Source organism: Falco punctatus (genome assembly GCF_963210335.1).
Source record: "Falco punctatus genome assembly, chromosome: 2".
In the NCBI taxonomy this organism is placed as follows: domain Eukaryota; kingdom Metazoa; phylum Chordata; class Aves; order Falconiformes; family Falconidae; genus Falco; species Falco punctatus.
Window position 1 is genome coordinate 59,412,858 of NC_137581.1, and position 17,981 is coordinate 59,430,838.

At 36.0% G+C, this 17,981-nt stretch overlaps 2 protein-coding genes across 10 annotated transcripts in view; one reads left to right on the forward strand and one right to left on the reverse strand.

Annotated features, from left to right (window-relative positions):
• TPP2 (tripeptidyl peptidase 2) overlaps nucleotides 1-16,760 on the forward strand; it is a 54,541-nt gene extending 37,781 nt beyond the window's left edge. For 2 of the 3 annotated variants that reach the window (XM_080375649.1, XM_080375650.1), the window contains 6 exons: nucleotides 3,536-3,687; nucleotides 3,783-3,879; nucleotides 4,734-4,864; nucleotides 6,137-6,344; nucleotides 15,139-15,258; nucleotides 15,849-16,760. In XM_080375649.1, the coding sequence (XP_080231775.1) occupies nucleotides 3,536-3,687; nucleotides 3,783-3,879; nucleotides 4,734-4,864; nucleotides 6,137-6,344; nucleotides 15,139-15,258; nucleotides 15,849-15,938 (798 nt within the window). In that variant the 3' untranslated portion in view covers nucleotides 15,939-16,760. Of the gene's footprint in view, nucleotides 1-3,535; nucleotides 3,688-3,782; nucleotides 3,880-4,733; nucleotides 4,876-6,136; nucleotides 6,345-15,138; nucleotides 15,259-15,848 lie in introns of those variants that run through there. The other variant, XM_080375651.1, reaches the window with a different exon arrangement.
• The window catches only part of METTL21C (methyltransferase 21C, AARS1 lysine), a 31,873-nt gene continuing 30,600 nt past the window's right edge, over nucleotides 16,709-17,981 (reverse strand). For all 7 annotated transcript variants that reach the window (XM_080375671.1, XM_080375666.1, XM_080375670.1 and 4 more), the window contains 2 exons: nucleotides 17,797-17,914; nucleotides 16,709-17,531 (listed from right to left, as the gene is read on the reverse strand). In XM_080375671.1, coding sequence (XP_080231797.1) covers nucleotides 17,137-17,531; nucleotides 17,797-17,914 — 513 coding nt within the window. In that variant the 3' untranslated portion in view covers nucleotides 16,709-17,136. The remainder of the gene's footprint in view (nucleotides 17,532-17,796; nucleotides 17,915-17,981) is intronic.

The window sequence follows — 17,981 nt, forward strand, 5'->3', positions numbered from 1 at the left end:
AAGTTTTTGTCCTGAACATAGTTACAATGAAAACAGATCACTGACTTTTTCTGGTCTGTAAGAATTTTGTTGTTGTTTTATATAATGCAGCTTTTGAACAGCAATATGTAACAACTAATTAAGGGATAGAAAATTTCTACATCTTTCTTCCTACTCTGCCACCCTTTCCTCCAATTCAAAGCAAGAAATGCATTATGTAGTTGATATTGATAAGTAGTGGTGGAAGACTAATATATAACATTGTTGAGGCAAACATAAAAGCATGTCTACCTTTGAGCATTAAGATACTATCCCTGTTTAATCAGGAGGCCTTCAAAAAATGGATGAAGTACATGTCTGATTTATTTTTATGTAAGCCTGGCAGGTGACTTCAAGAAATTTTGTTCAGCTTCGAGTATTGCTGTAAAAATGAGCAATGTTGCACAAATTGTATACATCTTAAAGCAGATACAAATTCCGTATGCACATTCATATTTCTGTGTGTGCAGATGTGCATGGTATTTGTCAAACAGAAAATGAGGCCTGTGATCCTTCAAGGAGCTTTTTCCTGTGGTTAGTTTTGCTATGAAGGGTTTAAAGTATAAGTAACAATAGTTCATGTGTCTTTTCCACGTGAAGTACCAAATGTTGAATCATTGGACAAAAATCTAAGTTAAAATCTTTTAAACAAAATTGGGTTAAATGTTAATTAAGCTTTTTTAAGAGGAGACTGTTTTGAGGGCATTGTGCTTGTTTATGTATGCAGTTTGTAGCTCTAAGTAAAAAGTAAACTGAGGCTTACTAGACTGTGCAGAGAGTACACTGACCAAAGTGCATATCCTGTATACTTCCAGAATTTTTAATATTGCTTAATTTTTTCTGGAGGATAAACAAAGGGCAGCTTTCTCATTAGTCTGAAAGTTTCCTTAAACTGTTTTTTTCAATGGACAATATGCTTGCTTGCTACCTTTCTCTGTCTATAACTCTGTATCTTTTTATAGAGATGCATATATAAAATCAAATCCAGTACACCACTGTAGCAATTACCTTAGTGTGGAACAGTTAGAGGTGAAATTGGAATAAGAAAAGACATTAAAGCACTGAATTGTGAAGAGTTACCTTTCTTCTCCTTAATCTTTAACGATGAATGTTTCTGTAATGGCAATGACAATGTTATTCTGGCATCCTCAGTTATCTAGGAGGTTGCTGAGTTTTTATAAATGATGCTACTGTTTACAGACAAAATAGAGAAAATAAAGAAGCCTCAGTCCATCTTAAGACAGTTTAGTTAAATGTGATAAGCACCTAGACCTTATGGATCCCATGAAATAAGTTTGATGTCTGTACAGAAGAGTGTGCCTCTTTTTTCATAAGTCCTTTTGAAAAAGGAGGGTGCCCAGGTCTGAAACACGGTGTTTCCCTTTCAGTGGTTATAGCTTGTAATGCTTGCAGAATCTCATGTGGCCAAAGGTACCTAGGTGAGAGAGTGGCAGGATGACATTTTGCTGTTGATGGTTTAGATACATAGAATTAGTCTCTTAAAGAGTTCATCCACGTAAGTGAGGTTTTGTTAATCTAATTATGCTCGGTTTGAACCTTAAACCAGAGTGGTAGAGCTTTCTCGTATGGACAAGGCTTGAGAATGCAGAGGCCATTTAGATCCGTAACTCCAAACATATGTTGCCAAGTAAGATCAAAGAGGACTTTCAAGAAGGAAATTCTGAAATATTAGAAGAATATTTCTAGGAAGACAGGTTTCTTTCTTACGGAAGTATTAGTTTCAGTAGAGGATGTCTTTTAAAAAACATTGTAAACTACAGATTCAGATTTTTTTTTACTGAATTAACTTCTTAATGTTCAGTTTGCTTTAACTATATTGTTACTTTCTGCCATTCTAATTATGTTAGCCAGGGCCATACCATGTTCTTGACTTCTGCATCCTCCACTACATGTGCCTGCCTCCATGACCTGTTTCATCATGCTCTGGCCTAGGTCTTGCTGGAGTCGCATAGAGGTGTACTTGTCTGGCCATGCACTTCATACTTGAAATGCACATGTGCAGGATATTTCCTGTGAAAGCTATACTTCAGTGTCGATTAGTGAGTTAAGCTAGGGTTTTAAAAAAATGTGAATGTCAGTTTTGTGGTTCATCTGAAATTTCGTATTAAGTAGCTGGAAAATTTATTTTAAGGGAATATTGATGTCACATTCTCTTACTAGTATTGTTTTCAGTAACCCATAGCAAGCTGCTGGTCTCTTTGAACTATCAGTTTGAATAAAGTTGTTCTGCATCAGTGTTCTAGAGTCGTTTCAGAAGTGTAGTGTTGAAGTCCATTATTTCAAGATTATGCATAGCAATTTCTAACAGTCACATTTTTACTCACTGTTTAAGTAACCTGAAATAACTCCATCTTCCGCACAAGACTTAATTTCATTATGAAACACTGACCTTGTTTATAGGAAACGTATTCCCACAAATTTAGTTTTGAATAATTTGTATGAATAATTAAATTGCCACAGTAGTTAAGCATGCAGCAGAATATTTTGCACAATGTTGTGGTACAGTAATGGTATCTAGAAGATTTAAACTTAAGTGATCTTCTGTGTGAAATATCCTACATATAAAATAAAAGGACATGTCCCCACACTGTTTGGGGAGAGGCTTTTTTAAAAATTGCAACATTAAACCAAAAAACAATAAAATAGCCTCCCCCGGCAATTTTGATATTTTAGAAGCAATGACTGAAATCTAATGATGGCTTATTTACAAGTTTATATGTAAATCATCTTAGCAAATGGACTTCAGAGCATGATCTAAGATCAGTTAAGATTTTCCTTTTAAATAGCTGTATCCCATTTTCTAATGGTAACTGTTGAGTAGTGTAGCATGAACTCAAACTATAGCGTTATTTCTATGCTAGCTTTTCAGGTTTAAAAACATCTTGCTGTTGTGTCTACTTATTTTGAGCATAGAGGTGAAAAAGGAAAGTCTGTAGCAGCAAACTGGAAAAGAGTTGACTGAATGCGTCAGCTAAATCAGTAGGCACATGCAAGAAATCCTGTCTCAAGAGGAATAAACATCTATCTTATGTCATGATTCATATTTATCTTACTCTGTTTTTTTTAGAATTCAGTCATCTTTATTCATTAGTTTATTGCTAGATTTGTAGGATGGGCTCTCTAACTGATTTTTTTTCCTTTGACTTTTAACCAAGTTACTTGCTTTTTTATAAACAAAGAAAAAAACCCACCCTTCTGATTTCCTGATTAATATCATGTAAAACTCTATGAATACAAAAATATCAAAGTTGCTAAATTTTAGGCTTTCTTGTCTTACGCCCAGCGTGCTGTTTTACTGTTTACATCTTTGTATTGCTTAAAATAACAAGTTAAAGCAGTTCCGCAATTCTTAACAACTAATTCCTTTGCTCTCAGAATCCTTACTCATTTTATGCGTAGCTTGGAGTAGCTGCTTGCTATGATTTAACTTTTATATAGCATTGAAAAAAGCATACTGTATCCCTCTCAGTATGTGTCTTTTTTTTCCCACCTCCAGGATGTCCTTACTGTTCACTATCACCTGATACCATCACTGTCAAAGAGCAAAAATGGCAGCAAAGAGAAAGAAAGAGAACAGGAAAAAGAAAAAGATGTAAAAGAAGAATTTGCTGAAGCTTTAAGAGATCTAAAAATACAGTGGATGACCAAGTATGTTTGCTGTCATGACTACACAAGCCTGAAGCAGCTGTACAAAAAACCTATGCAGAATCTGCTATTTCATGCTATGACCTCCTCTCTTCTAGGCTGGATACCACTGACATGTATAATGAGTTGAAAGAAGCATTTCCTAACCATCTTCCATTGTATGTTGCGAGACTTCATCAGCTGGATTCTGAAAAGGTTATTTAACACACTTTAAATTAGATTTGTCTCAATGCATCTGTGTAGCCTATACAACTGAATCTTTCTTCATACATGTTTGGTCTTGAAGTGACTGCTGTAGCTGTACTCAGTACTATAAAGCAGAAATTCTGAATTAGATTGACAACTGCCTTCTTAACTGACTGTGTTTTACTTAATCCCACAGCAGAATGTAAGTATGCCTACCTATAGAATATTTGTTGATCATTTATTCCTTGTTAAGTTGAATACATTGTAAGTTTCCTTACTGGTTTAGGCTGCAACAATAGTATTCTAAATGGTGGTTACTGAGACAAGCGCACATCCTATTCTGCTCCTCTAGTGGATTGGTAATTTGTTCTAGCAGAATTGCTCAGACAACTGAGGGTCCCCTTGAAACAACAGCTAAATCCACCATAGTTGTCCTCAAAAATGAGAACTGTGAACAGAAAAGTTTGCTTTGTTTATCTTGAAGATAAACAGCTTTGTGTATATGTCAGCTTGGATGTTTTTCTGATTTTATATTTATTTCTGAAATTAAAAAAAGTGGTAACAGTTATTCAAGAGGGTTAATTTGTACTGAAAGGTGGTTTTCTTTCTGTAAACTCTGCATTTTGCATATACCCACCTCATATTTCTCAGTGTTTTCGGTGAAATGGACTACATATCTGCATTATCAAGATTTCCTGCATTTATCCAGCTTTTTTAATCAAAAATTGGAGAAAGTGGAGAAAAGAACATGTTGAATTACCTGATGTTATTTCTGCGTACCTTTGCAATTATCCTAGTGTTAGGGCCAGCAGTCAAGTAGAGTGATTTCATTGTGCTAAACACCTTTTCTGTTCTTCTTTTAGGAACGAATGAAAAGACTTGATGAAATTGTTGAAGCTGCAAATATTGTAATCTCTCATATTGATCAGACAGCATTAGCAGTATATTTTGCCATGAAGACTGATCCCAGGCCTGATGCAACTACTATAAAAAAGTACCTACCCAGTAAATAATTTTCTTGCATCCTATTTCTGTAGTTATGTACTTTGTCTCTGCTTATAAGAAATGGAATGGCTATAAACTTTTTTAATAACTTGTGTCATTTGGGGGGGCAAAGGTAATGTCAAACTTGACTACAAAATTATTTTGTTCTCATATCTCCAGAATGCAGGAACACTCAAACTTGCAAATTTTTACTTAGCAATGTTAAATAAAATAAACAAGTGCGCTTTCAGGATTTAGATGTGTCAGAAAAATGGGGAATTAAGTTTTTGTATCCAGCTTAATCTCTGATCAGAGGGACCATTAGAATATCGATGTAGAGGTGTTTGAGTGTTACCTGCCTAGTCTAAGCCACTGCTTGTAAAAGGTTTCATTTCTGAAAAATGTGAGGACCATTCTTGTGCTTCAAAGTATTTTTGAGACCTGTTGTTTTTCTTTAGTTTTAGATTGTTCCTCTGAATTACCAGCATATATCCTTAGGAAGACAGTGTTTTGAAGGCGACACCTTAGTTGGGAGAATAACCAGTAGATTTCGTGTTGTGTGGCATGGTGCTGTTGTAGTCCCAAATAGAGCAGCACATTTGAAGATTAGGCCCTTAAAATGGGTGATGCGTATTTTTTTATTATTTTAGATAAAATATTGCATTTCAATTGTAAAACTAGTCTGTTCTAGCTATCGTGAATATTTCTGTATAATTCTTGAATTGTTGATGTGAAAGCAAAGCTATGACATAATGAACTTTATTCTAAACATTTCTTGGTAAGTTGACCTGTTAGGTCATGTGGTTGAATCTAACGTCTGGAATTGAACACCAGATTGAATGGTGCTTTAAATGAGTGCAGTTCCTTTGAAGTCAGCAGAATTGTATCTGCTTATGTTAGTGGTGGATTTGACTCTCTGTTTCTAATGCCAGGAATAATAAAGCTGTATTTCTGGATGCTAGCTTACTCAGTTTTAGAATCCTGAGTTGCCCTTGCCTTAAGACATCAAAGGCATTTCAGACTTAGAAGAATGATCAAACTTGTTTAATGCATAGTGTCTTTAGGTAACTTTTTTAAATTAGTTTAATTTATAGTAAATAGCCATGCTTGAAAAATAATCTTTGTGCTTATTTTCATTTTGTGTGTAACTGCTGTAAACTTTTTAGCTTAAACTAAAGTTTAAGTTTTAGCTTAAACTCAGTAAAGCACTGTTTCTGTTCTTAATGAGGTATCTGCAAAAAGTTTTTAGTATTTTTCATGTTGGTTTTTTTTTTTTTTTTAGTGAAATGGAAAAACAGAAGACTACTCTAGTGGATGCACTTTGTCGAAAAGGAAGTGCGCTGGCTGACCAACTTCTCCATCTGCAGGCCCAAGAAGGGGCTGCTTCCAGTGATGCAGAAAGCAAAGATGAGGATCATGAGAGCTGCTCGGAAGCTTTGACAGAGACATTCTGGGAAACAACAAAATGGACTGATCTTTTTGACAGCAAGGTAAGAGAGCAGAGCGGATATTTTTTTTCTTTTGCATATAGGGTTTTTTGATAGATTCTCCTGGAATTATGCACTGCCTTTGTGTGCACAGCCTCATACATTCCTCCCTTCTACTTTTTCATGCTTTCCCCATATGTTGTGCTTCCTTAATAACCTTTTTCCACAGAGGTTCTGCCAAGCCTGTCAAATCCGTGGTAAGCCCATTTCTGTGCCTGTGAATGTAGAGGTTAAGGGAAGGATGTAGAATGCTACCAGGTTTCCTTGAAAACACAGCTTGCTTTATTGAATTGCTTCTTTCTGTACCTTTCAGGGAACGTTTTTGATTCTCTGCACTGTTCTAGCTGTACACACACAGAAGTGTGCAGCATCCCTACTCTGTCAGCCCTGCATTCTGTAGCCTCTTCTACACTATGGACAGAAGAAGTTTTGTGTTTTGCTGTCAGTAATGTCTGTAGAGGTAAAGGAAGAAACCCCTGGAAATAGTTACACATATATTTATTGGCACAGATTTCCCTTTCATTTCAAGGTTCCTAATCCTGACATTTAAGTTTTTGTCTGCTTCATTCAAGACAACTATTCCAGAAGGGAAAAAAAAATCAATTATAGGTGATGAGTTTCATAGCTTTTAATTTACAGAGTTTATGGCTTTGTATGTTTTAACTGTTGAGTTACTGAGTATTAATTAGTTGCTGTACTTAACTCTTGCATATGGCTGTGTTCTAGTGGAAGATAAAGTGACCAATGTATTTGTTCATAATTCAGTTAAATTGCCAAAGCACTTCAGATAATTACACAAGAAAAACTTTGAAACTAAAAGAAAAAATTCTTAATTGCCTTGATAGTAAATAATCTTCCCAGTAAGAACTTGTGCTTTAGCTGGAGGCTTGAAAAGGAGGGTTGATGGTGGTTACCCTCACTTCTTTTAATGTATATATTCTTGTACACCTACATCTTTTCAGCATACCTCTTCTAATCTTTAACTGATTAACTATACTGTGGTAGCTGACTTTGTCTGGCACATGATTTTCTTGTTGTCTGTTTGTAAATACAGTACCACATTCCAGTGTAGTGACCCCTGGTTTATTTCTGTCTCTTGGTTTTTAAAGCTGATGAGAATGATTTCAGTGGAAAAACTGCCAATATACACATTTTATTGGGAGTTTATCACTGTTACAGGTTTTTTTTCAATACAGATAGTGATTCCTGGCACTCTTGAGCTGTGTGGGCCTGGAATGACTAACTGATTTGAATTGCAGATTAGGGATTGAACCTGTCTGTGACTGCTTTGACCATGGATATGTCTAAGTGGATATTCAGATTTTGCTCTGAAAATTGATGCTTCTGTATGGTTACATTGATACTGAATGGCCAACAAAATTTCTTAGATTTATTTATGTAGCATTTCATATGGAAATAACTTCCATCTTGTTTATACAGTGTGTTTGTCTGCTTTTCCCTCTTGGTTTTACTAGTCAAACTGCAATCTAAACAGACCGTCATGAGCTATACACAGCCACTTGCTCGCTCTGTAGTGGGATGGGGAGAGAACTGGAAAAAGTGAGACAGCTTGTGGGTTAAGATAAAGACAGTTTAATAGGGAAAGCAAAACCTATATGCACAAGCAAAGCAAAACAAGGAATTAATTCACTATTTCCCATTGGCAGGCAGGTGTTCAGCCATCTCCAGGAAAGCCGGGCTCCATCACACAGAAGTTACTTGGGTAGACAAGCACCATCACTCTGAATGTCTCCCCTTCCTTCTTTCCCATTTATTTTATTGCTGAGCATGACATCATACGGTATAAGAGATGCCTTTGGTCAGTTGGGGCCAGCTGTCCTGGCTCTGTCCCCTCCCAACTTGTGCCCCCCCCCAGCCTGCTCGCTGGTGGGGTGAGAGGCAGAAAAGGCCTTGGACTCTGTGTAAGCGCTGCTCAGCAATAATGAAAACACCTCTGCATTATCAACACGGTTTCAGCACAAATCCAAAACATAGCCTATAGGAGCTGTTGTGAAGAAAATTGTCTTAGCTAGAACCAGTACATTGAGGATGCTTCTCACCCAGAAATGTTCTAGATTGCTCTGAGTGTTTTAAATGGGTGGCTTCTGAAAGTGGAAAAAATGAGCATGTCATGCTACATGCTAATGACCCCTGGGGTACATCTTTGTCCTGTGCTTTTCTGCGGGCTTTCTGTCCGGTACCCACACGTGCCTCACTTACTCAGCCTTGCCTGGCCTGCATACAGTTGATCTTCTGTGTTCTTTTCCTGCTGGACAAATTGCCCTATATCAATGCAGTTATGATCATTAGTGTAAGTAGTATAGCAAGGGCCACAAAAATGATTAAGGGACTGGAGCACTTGTCATATGAAGAGAGGCTGAGACTACTCAACCCAGAGAAGAGAGAATTTAAGGAGTGTTTGTCTGTCTGTATAGATAGGTGATGGGGGGAGTAAATAAAATGGAGCTAGGCTTTTCCCAGTGACAGGACAAGAGGCAGTGGGTCCAGACTAAAACACAAGGACTTCTTAAGAAAAAATTGGGGTTTTTTTTTCTGTGTGGTTTTTTGGTTTTGTGGCAATGGTAGTGTTTAGGTTTTTTTATTGTGAGGGTGACCAAACTCCAGTGGGTTGCCTGGAGCAATGGTGAAGTCTCAGTCCTTGGAGGTAGTCAAAACTTAATTGAATGTGATCCAGGGCAACCTGCTATAGGTGGCCCCACTTCGAGTGGGGAAGGATGGTGGGGGTGGGGGTGTTGAACTAATGATCTCAGAGCTCCCTTTTGCCTTCAAGCATTTTGCGATTCAGTGACTGCTTGGCAAGTAATTTATGTTGCTCACTAGCTTCTGTGGTGGTTTTCTTCATGCTTTCTGTAATCTAGGAAGATGTATGTTTGTCGGTAATGTAGTGTTAGTTTTGCTAGCTATCAATTTAATGTCTGTAAAGATCACATGATGAATTTATCCTCTCATCTCTCCTGTGGTAATGTTCAGTAATTCTCATTCCAGAAGGGCATACAGATAAGGTTAAAAAAAAAAAACAAAACTTTGAAGGGAAAGAGACACGTGCTGCTACGTAAACCTTTTGTATGATTATTGGAACTGAGACATGTAATTGTTCACTTTCATACTCTGAGGTTTTCTTTTTCTGTTTTTCTGGAAGCTCTTTGAAAGGGATGAGGAGTAAGAGTAATGTCACTCAGACTTTGATGAGACTTCAGTATTTTACTTTTGAAAGGAGATAGTAGAATAATGATTTTCCCTGATAACAGACTTAGAGAAGAGGATGAGGGCTAGGGCAGAGGGAGTTGTGTTTTTGTTTTTCCTTGATTGCTTCCTAAAAGTTTCATGCTGGCTGCTGTTCATATTCTTTCATTTGCTTTACTAACAGGTGTCATGTCCATCCAGTAGTTTTCCCAGAAAGTGCCTGTAGTTAGCAATTACACTGTTCAGACCAGCTGTTTCAGTTGTTAGCATTAAAGATTCCAGGTAATGATGGCATACGCTCTTAGTCATTCAAAATCGTAAACATATGATCCAATTATGCTTTATTTAGCTTTTTTAAGGGTTGCTTTTAATACTAAGGCTACATAATTATCATATGGCCAGGCACAAAAAAAGTATAAGAGAAAAAGTTAGTTATATTCCTACTGTCTTTGTTCTAAACTGAGAATGGCTGTACATGGTGTGTCATGGGCTGTAACTTTTCTTCAAAAATTAACTTAATACTTCACAGTTCCTTCATTCCACCCAACTCTGCCAAACGGCATCTCATGTTAAACTGTCCACTCAGTAGTCATTCATTTTGATTCACAATGGATTACAAGTTCTGTAAGTGGGATTGTTCTTCGAGTTCTCTCAGCTTCCTGTTTAAATAAATGTAAACATCTTCTGCCCTAGAGATGGGCTAATAGAATGTACCTGCAGTGGCCTTTGGTGGTCTTCTTTGCAGTAGCTTCTGTCTATTTGGAAGAAACAGTTGTATAAATCTCCACCTTGGTGTTGCATGCAGTATGCTGTTGTGCTTTCTGGAATATTTTGTTATTTAAAAAAACAATTGAATAGCTTAATGCAATTAATTCTATTTTACGGACTGTAAGAGGAAAATCTGGAGTCTTGCCTGTTTAAGGGGAGCCATACTTTTCATGTAGCTCACTTCCCTTGAGGTGGGGAGTTTAGGAACAATGTTGAGGACTTGATTTTGTGAAGTAGTGTTTAAGGCTTCAAAAGAGATTCTGTCTAAGAACAAATTAGTTTTGCTAGGGTAAGGGCAAAAGCATTGATAATGCTCTTCAGTCCAGCTGACTTGTGCTTGGTAAAATTCACCTAGGTAGAAAACAAGAAATAACAGCTTTAATAGCCTTTCTGTGATGCTGCTCTGGACTTAGGCCACACTGATGAAATGAAGTGTTGTGACTTGGCTCTGTCACCTAACCTTGCATGACTCACTTGCCTTCTGAGAAGAGGTTTGGAAGGAGGAAGGGTAGTGATGTAGGATCAGGGATAGATCTTGTGTGAATGTCCTTCAAATGAGAGTCCTCAAGAAGCAGCCAGCTTATTCTAAAGGACTACACTGGAAATGAAAATGTGGAGCTCTTCATGCACGTGAACATGGCTTTGTGCTGTGGGCACTTGAGAACATGGCTTTGTGCTGTGGGCACTTGTGCTGTGGGCACTTGAAAGCTGGAACAACTGGGTGAGAGAGAATGGAAATAAACTGCACTAATTGTTCAAGTATATATGTGGCTTTAGATAGAAACATTGTTCTAGGTGATTTTACATCTAAGCTTCCTGTAAGTCAAAGTTCATCCAGATGTCAGTGGAAAGGCTAAGTAAATTTTTTGAAAACAGACAGATGTGGTTTTTCTACATTGTTTTTAAAGATGAATCGGGAATGTTACCGTGTTTCTGCACATTTCCGCTCACCTTCCAGTAAACCAAGTACTATCACTTGTTCCACCTCTGCAGGTGCAGCACCTGTGTTGCCCCAGGGCATTCGTTACTTCCTTTGAATTGTCTGTTTTCCACTGAAATATCATGCTTGTCCCCACATCATAGCAAGTATGTAGGGAAGCTGGTGCTGACTTTTGATAGTAGAATAAACTCTGAAGGTTTATTTTAAATGAAATATGAAAACAAATATTTATGTTCCCTGTGTACCCACAAGTGTTTTAAAGAAATGTCAGCTGAGACACCTCTATGCAGCACGTATTTGTTTATCCCAAAACATTTGTGGTAGTGCTTCAGGGTTTTTAGTAATATGAGCTGTGCAATTTTTCTTTTGCCTAGAACATAACCTTAAAATTTGTAGGTCAAAATCCCCGGTTTTAAACAACTGCTACAGGAGAGTAGTAGGATGTTGCTGGTTTGTTACTAGGAATGACCCATCTGTAGAGTTTCGTGCCCTTCAATCTTTAAATTAGCTGTTGGGGAAAAGCAAAATTGCACATTTAAAAATAAGTTTGAAAACAAATAAAAGGCCCAGACCTTTCCATCTTGTCTCTTAAACGTCTTTAGCCTGGATTGTTTTTCATATTGCTGTCTGCACTGTCAGATGCAGCTGTCTCTTCCAGCTGATTGTATTCAGTCACTGCCAAAAACTTGTTGCTGGATACTTGATTCCCTTAACTCCCCTCCCTCTCTTGAAAAAATGGTGAGTCAAATTTTTTTGCATGAGTATTGCTTTTATTTGTAATAGCCCAGTTGATAGAGCAGAGGCATGTCAACATAGTAATAAACTAATGTTTCTTAGCTATAGACATATATATGAACTTGAAAAAACATGTCCGTTGGTAATTATAAACGTTACAACTTCAGGATTCTTTGAAGTAGTTGGAGTGTGTTATCTATAGATTATATCATTTCACCTAGTATTTCAATTATCTGTAAATGTAGATATATTTTAAACAACTGTGTAAATAATGAAGTAACTGATTAGACAGGTCTGTTTTCATAAGTAACAGTATTAGGATACTAGAAAAACTTTTTATTAGGTAGTTTAGTGTTGCTGGGTTCAAAAAGTTCTTTTCTTGAAGAATGTTTAGCCCTGCAAATGTCTTGGGATAGATTGTTCCAGCATTTTACTGTCCTAAATATGCATCTTTATGTAGGCAATGGCAAGTTAGGTAGCTAATTAGGAGATGGACATCCAAACACTTTTATGGGTCTGGCTTTTAGCACACTTAATATAGCTTTATTCCCCAAGCTAACAGCTGTATCTAACAGTGATTTTTTTTTTTATTTTTTTTTTTCCCTCCTGCCCAGTGTCCTAGCGGTACACGTCGCCTTTTCTTATTGCCCTTTGTTTTTTGCTCTTTGAATTTCTGGGCCGTATCGCTTGTTCTGTAAAAGCTAGCCTTAATTATTGACATTATGAAATAGTATCGAATCCTCTCAAATTTGTTCCTATTCTTTCATGTAGCAACTGCTTTTAAATACTACAAATGGATTTATTTGCTGTTGTTATACATTCACATAGCAACTGTTTTCTGTTATATCTTAATAGCACTCCAGTTTACATTTGTTTACACATATCAAGGAATCATAATCTTCACTTATGTGATCTTGTAAAGCTTGCTGTATTTTAATTGTAAGGCTTAATTTGACCAATATGTGTAGAAGTTATAAAGTATTATTTCTTATCTAACGTTTTTGTTTATAAACTTATTCTGATTTTAAAGCATCTCATGCATTATTCTTAATTTCTGAAGTGTAAATGAACTTCTTACGGTTTTACTAAACTTGTATACAGTTTATTGGGTTTTTTTTCCAAGCACTAAGACAGAAATTATTGTCTTTTATCAAGAGCTCTTGGAGCATTGATTTCAACCTTTTGGTCCAGCAGAGAACTTCTTTCTCATATAGAAATACCCAAACTTTTATTTGGCCAGAGCAAGGGTGTTTCGTAAAATGCTTTGTTTTCTTGCCGCAAAAACTCTAGGAAGCCCTGTTACGAAAGAAATGCTGTCAAGTGGCTTTCCTCCTGCCTTTATCAGTGATGTTCAATAACCATTCAAAACTTGCAGGGTCAGGTAAGAGCTTTCTTAATAGAGCAGTGACATTATTTCTGGTTAGCCTCCAATATGTTATTTGCTGAGAGCTCCAATGCATTTTTCATTTGAGATTTATTTTGGTTTGGTTTTGTTTTGTGGTTTCTATCATCTTTTACAGAAGGGATTTTTTTTTTTTTTTTAAGTTTAACAAACTAAATCTGCTAATGGATCCGCTGAGCAGTTATTCAGAAGTGTTTGCTAATGTCTTCTGCTTTAGGAGAATATCCAAAATAATTGGATTGAGAATGCAGCATGCAAAGTATTTTTCCAATAGCAATATTTGGAAAATCTACATGTGAATGGTGCTGTATGCTCATTGTTGCATATATGTATGTGTCTTAATATACCACAGGTTAAGTGAATACTTCAACTCAACAAAATAAGTATCTGAAGACAGAAGAATGAGCAACTGTGCTCGACATATACTTCAGAGCTTCAAAATTACTTACCTTTACTTGCTTGATAATTAAGCTTGTTACTTCGTTTTTTTAGCTCAGTCTTTCAAGTATTGATCCTGCAAAGATTTGTGCATGTGTTTAGCTGCCTGAACACTTCCATTGAATGTTAAAATTAGGCAGGTTCTTCAGTTCTTGCAGGATTCAGATTTTGGATTCTTTAATATTTATATTCTTAAGAAATATTTTAAAATTTTTTTGCTGTAATGCAAAATATTTCTGAGCATCCTTGAAGTGGTTTTGTTAGCTTCTTTTAGTGGGGTATTTTAAGTGAGGGAAAATGTGACTTTTGTTGGAGGAGTCAGAGGAAGGGAAAAATAGTTCAATGTGTGAGGAAAATGAATAGCAAACTCTTTAATACAAGATTTCATAAACTTCACCAACAACAGAAACACCACCATATTCACCAACTTTGCTGATACGTCACTCTTCAGGAAAGAAAGTTAAAGCTATTTACTATGAGTGTTCCAAAGGGAATATATGAAACATCTCCTATTTCACTAATTCTTAGTGCCTGTGACTGGTGAAATGGTACGAACTGTGAATAGCCTGAACTCTGTCAGGTGTTAAGAACCTGATTTATTTTGCATTAGCTCTTCAGTAGAATCATTTGTGCATGTTAGTTACAGCATTGACAAGTATTGTAAGCTGTCTCTTTAGATTTAGTATTATCAGGAGGAAGCTTTTTCTATAATCTCTTCTTAGTAAATTACCAATAGTGAGAGGCTTACCCAAACCTTGAGTCTTGTCTTCATGCTTACCTGTCTTCATTGCTTGTTTATAATTATGTGCATTTCTCTCTGTGTGTGTGCATATATATATCATTTGCTATGTGTGTTCGTACTTGTTCCTGCAATAAGTTTGTGACTTCCTAGGAATCAAAACTCTCAATTGGGTCTTTGTTTCTGTGGGTCAAAGATATACCTGCCTGGTTCTTGATTTTTGTTTTTTAAAATAAAATTTTGGTCTTAATAACATACAGTTGCCTCTAGAAAATGAAAATCCAAAGAAGCTAGAAATGTGATGAATAAAAAAATTAGAATAGTGACTTCTGTGTTACATAAGATGTTCTGAAGTCAAATATATTTGTGAAGTCAGAAATAGTCTCTAGGAAGTTCATGTTTGTAACTACTACTGTGAATCATCTGTTTTACTGCGAAGAAAAATGCAGGCTATCTTGTGTAAATGTTTTACTTAGTTTAAATCACTTCTGCTACCTGATCAGAATCTGCTATTGCTTGTTAAGCCTTGTAAAACTAAAATATCTAATTTGGTTTTGTTTTCACATTGTAGGTTTTGACTTTTGCCTATAAGCATGCATTGGTAAATAAAATGTATGGGAGAGGTCTCAAGTTTGCCACAAAACTTGCAGAAGAGAAGCCAACGAAGGACAACTTGAAAAACTGCATCCAGGTAACGTGTACTTGGTAAAGTAATGGTCTATGTTCATGCTAAGTAAGCTTTTAAAAGTAACATATAAAAAAGTCTTCTTGAATTCTTGATACTTTAGAGCTCACTAAACTTAACATTTTAACTTGACCCAGATTTTTGTAGCTTGGCCTCCTTTTTTAGTAGTGACTTGTTCTTTCTTTTTCTACAATAGCTAGTTTGTGAGTAACTCATTTTTAGCAGATTTACTTTCTGGAACTTAGTTTGGCACATAAAGAAAGTAGAGACAACTTAGCCAAAGATTTTCTGCATATTTAAAATCCCATTATGTTGCTGTTTAACCACTGTTATTAATGGGAATTAATGTAACTCCTGGGACAGAATTTTAGTGCATTGAGTTGAAAGACTGTAGATCATGTAGGATGATGTTCTTTTTCCTCTTTCAGGAAGGACAAAGTAATTCAAAGATCACTAGTTCTCCGATCTGTTATCTTTCTGATAGTAGACATCTTTAAGATGTTGATATCAATGCAGTGTTTGTTGGAAGGATTTAGATCTTAAAAAGAGTAAGACCCTAGAGCTTCTTTTTAAAAAAGTTCACTTTTTCTCTTCAGCTAATGAAGTTACTTGGATGGACTCATTGTGCAACTTTCACTGAAAATTGGCTTCCTGTCATGTATCCACCTGATTACTGTGTATTCTAGAAAACCAACGATTGTAAACTTGTAAGTGATTTTATATGGGGCAGGATATGAAAAATTTAAGTTGACTTTTTATTGGAACGCATGTTTTCATTACTGAATGTTGATTATTAAATTGTTTGTATTTATCAGTAAAGGCACTTCGGTACAGCTTAATACCTGTTAACCTAACTTGTCATCAGGGAGTTTCCTTATTGTGCATCCCATTGCTGGCAATGGATGTGCCAGAACTGCCAACACCAAGGATTTGGAATTAGGCTGAACAGGCTTACTGCATGCATGTTAGGTTCTTAATGATTACTTTTAACTGCAAACCTGTAAAAGCTCTGTATTTTTTACAGTAAAACAAATTTTAACATGTTTGATCTTCATTTCAATTGTATGAAGGCCTTAAAGCTACTTCAAGAGTAGCAAAAATTTTATTTATTAGATTAAAGCAATGGAACATCATTACCTGTATTGTTTGCAAGAGTTTACATTTAATTTTTTTTAAGAAAAATTCAACCTCTCAAATTGTAACAATGTGTAGCTCGGAATTGCTGATGCATAGGTGCTCTCCTAAAACTTCATTTTGGAGTGATTTCAGGCAAACTCAAAACCCCATGTGAAGTTGAGTATCAGGACAGGCTGATACATGTATAAAAGTGCCAGACAGTTAAATCTTGGTCAGGTATTGTAAAGCTATACATATATGTTTAATACGGTTAAAAATGTAAACCACAGCAGAATAAATGTGCAAAGTTGAAGATCAAAAAACACCATGTGCACTGTGATACTTTAAAATATAATTTTATAATTAATAAAAACAAATAATGAAGCTAAAAATTGTATTGGTTTCTGAAAGAGTACATAAATGAAGCTTGCTGGAAAAAAAAAAAGGCAAAACACCACCTTACAAACAACAGAAGTTCAGTGCAGCACAGAAGATCAATGCTTTCTGTTAAAGCCTTTTTACTAACTATTGCTACTAACGTTGTTCCTTAAGCGGAGTGATACTAGTCTGTTTGAACAGGTCATGTGTGTCAGCCAGGGACAAACTGCTGTATGATATCTTGTCAATTTTTTCATAACTTGTAATGAAAAACTTGGATACAACTGCAACTTTTACAAACATAAATGCACAGAAGGTGCATGGTAATGCTGCAAAGCATTCCAAACTGTAAGGTGCTGCCACTAAATCAAAAAGTAGTAGTTTTTCTCTTTAATTCTCTCTTACTGTGGCTTTAAGGAGCTTGACATTTGATTCTGGAAATTCTGCTAGAATGGTTGTGTTAAATATACTGCAAATTTTTTCCAAAAACTCATAGTCTGTACTGAATCTGAATTTATTTGCCCATAGTAATACTGTTCCTGGCTTACAAAAATACACCATTGTTGCTAGCAGGGGGTCCAAAGCAGTATGATGGTATACAACGTCACTTGCCAGTAGGAAATCATAATGGTAAGTTGATGCAGGAAAGTCTTCATTGAGGCCTTCTCCCCATACCAGTTTTCTTACTTCAGGTTTGTGCATATTCATGTTTTGTGTATTTCTTGAAATATTATATGAGAGATTTTCAAGAACTTCAGGCAAATCAGTAGCTGTAACGTAAGCTCCTAAATAAAACACAAATTTGTTTTGATTCATAGATACGTAGTTGAACATTTATATAAAAAAACTTTATCTACATGCCCAGCTTCCCCCTCACCAATAACTAGTGTAGTTACTTTATTAATAAAACCATATTTTACAATAATTTTCATTTTAAAAAAGCAGTGACAAACAAAATACTTGAGCTGTTGCTTCATTGCCTTAAAGTGACAGCAGCAGATCTGTATCATCTTTTACAAGAAATCCAAAAGGAAATACAACTTCACTAACCTAAGATACAGGCCACAATGGAAACCAAGCCTGTTCCAGCGCCAATTTCCAAAACTTTTTTGTCTTTGAGGTTGAATTGTTCTTGATTTGATTCCAGATATTGAGATAAAGCCAGTGCCTAAAATGGTTAACACATATCCATAAGGTAGAAACAAGGTAAGTTCCACAGAAATTCATCAGGTTTT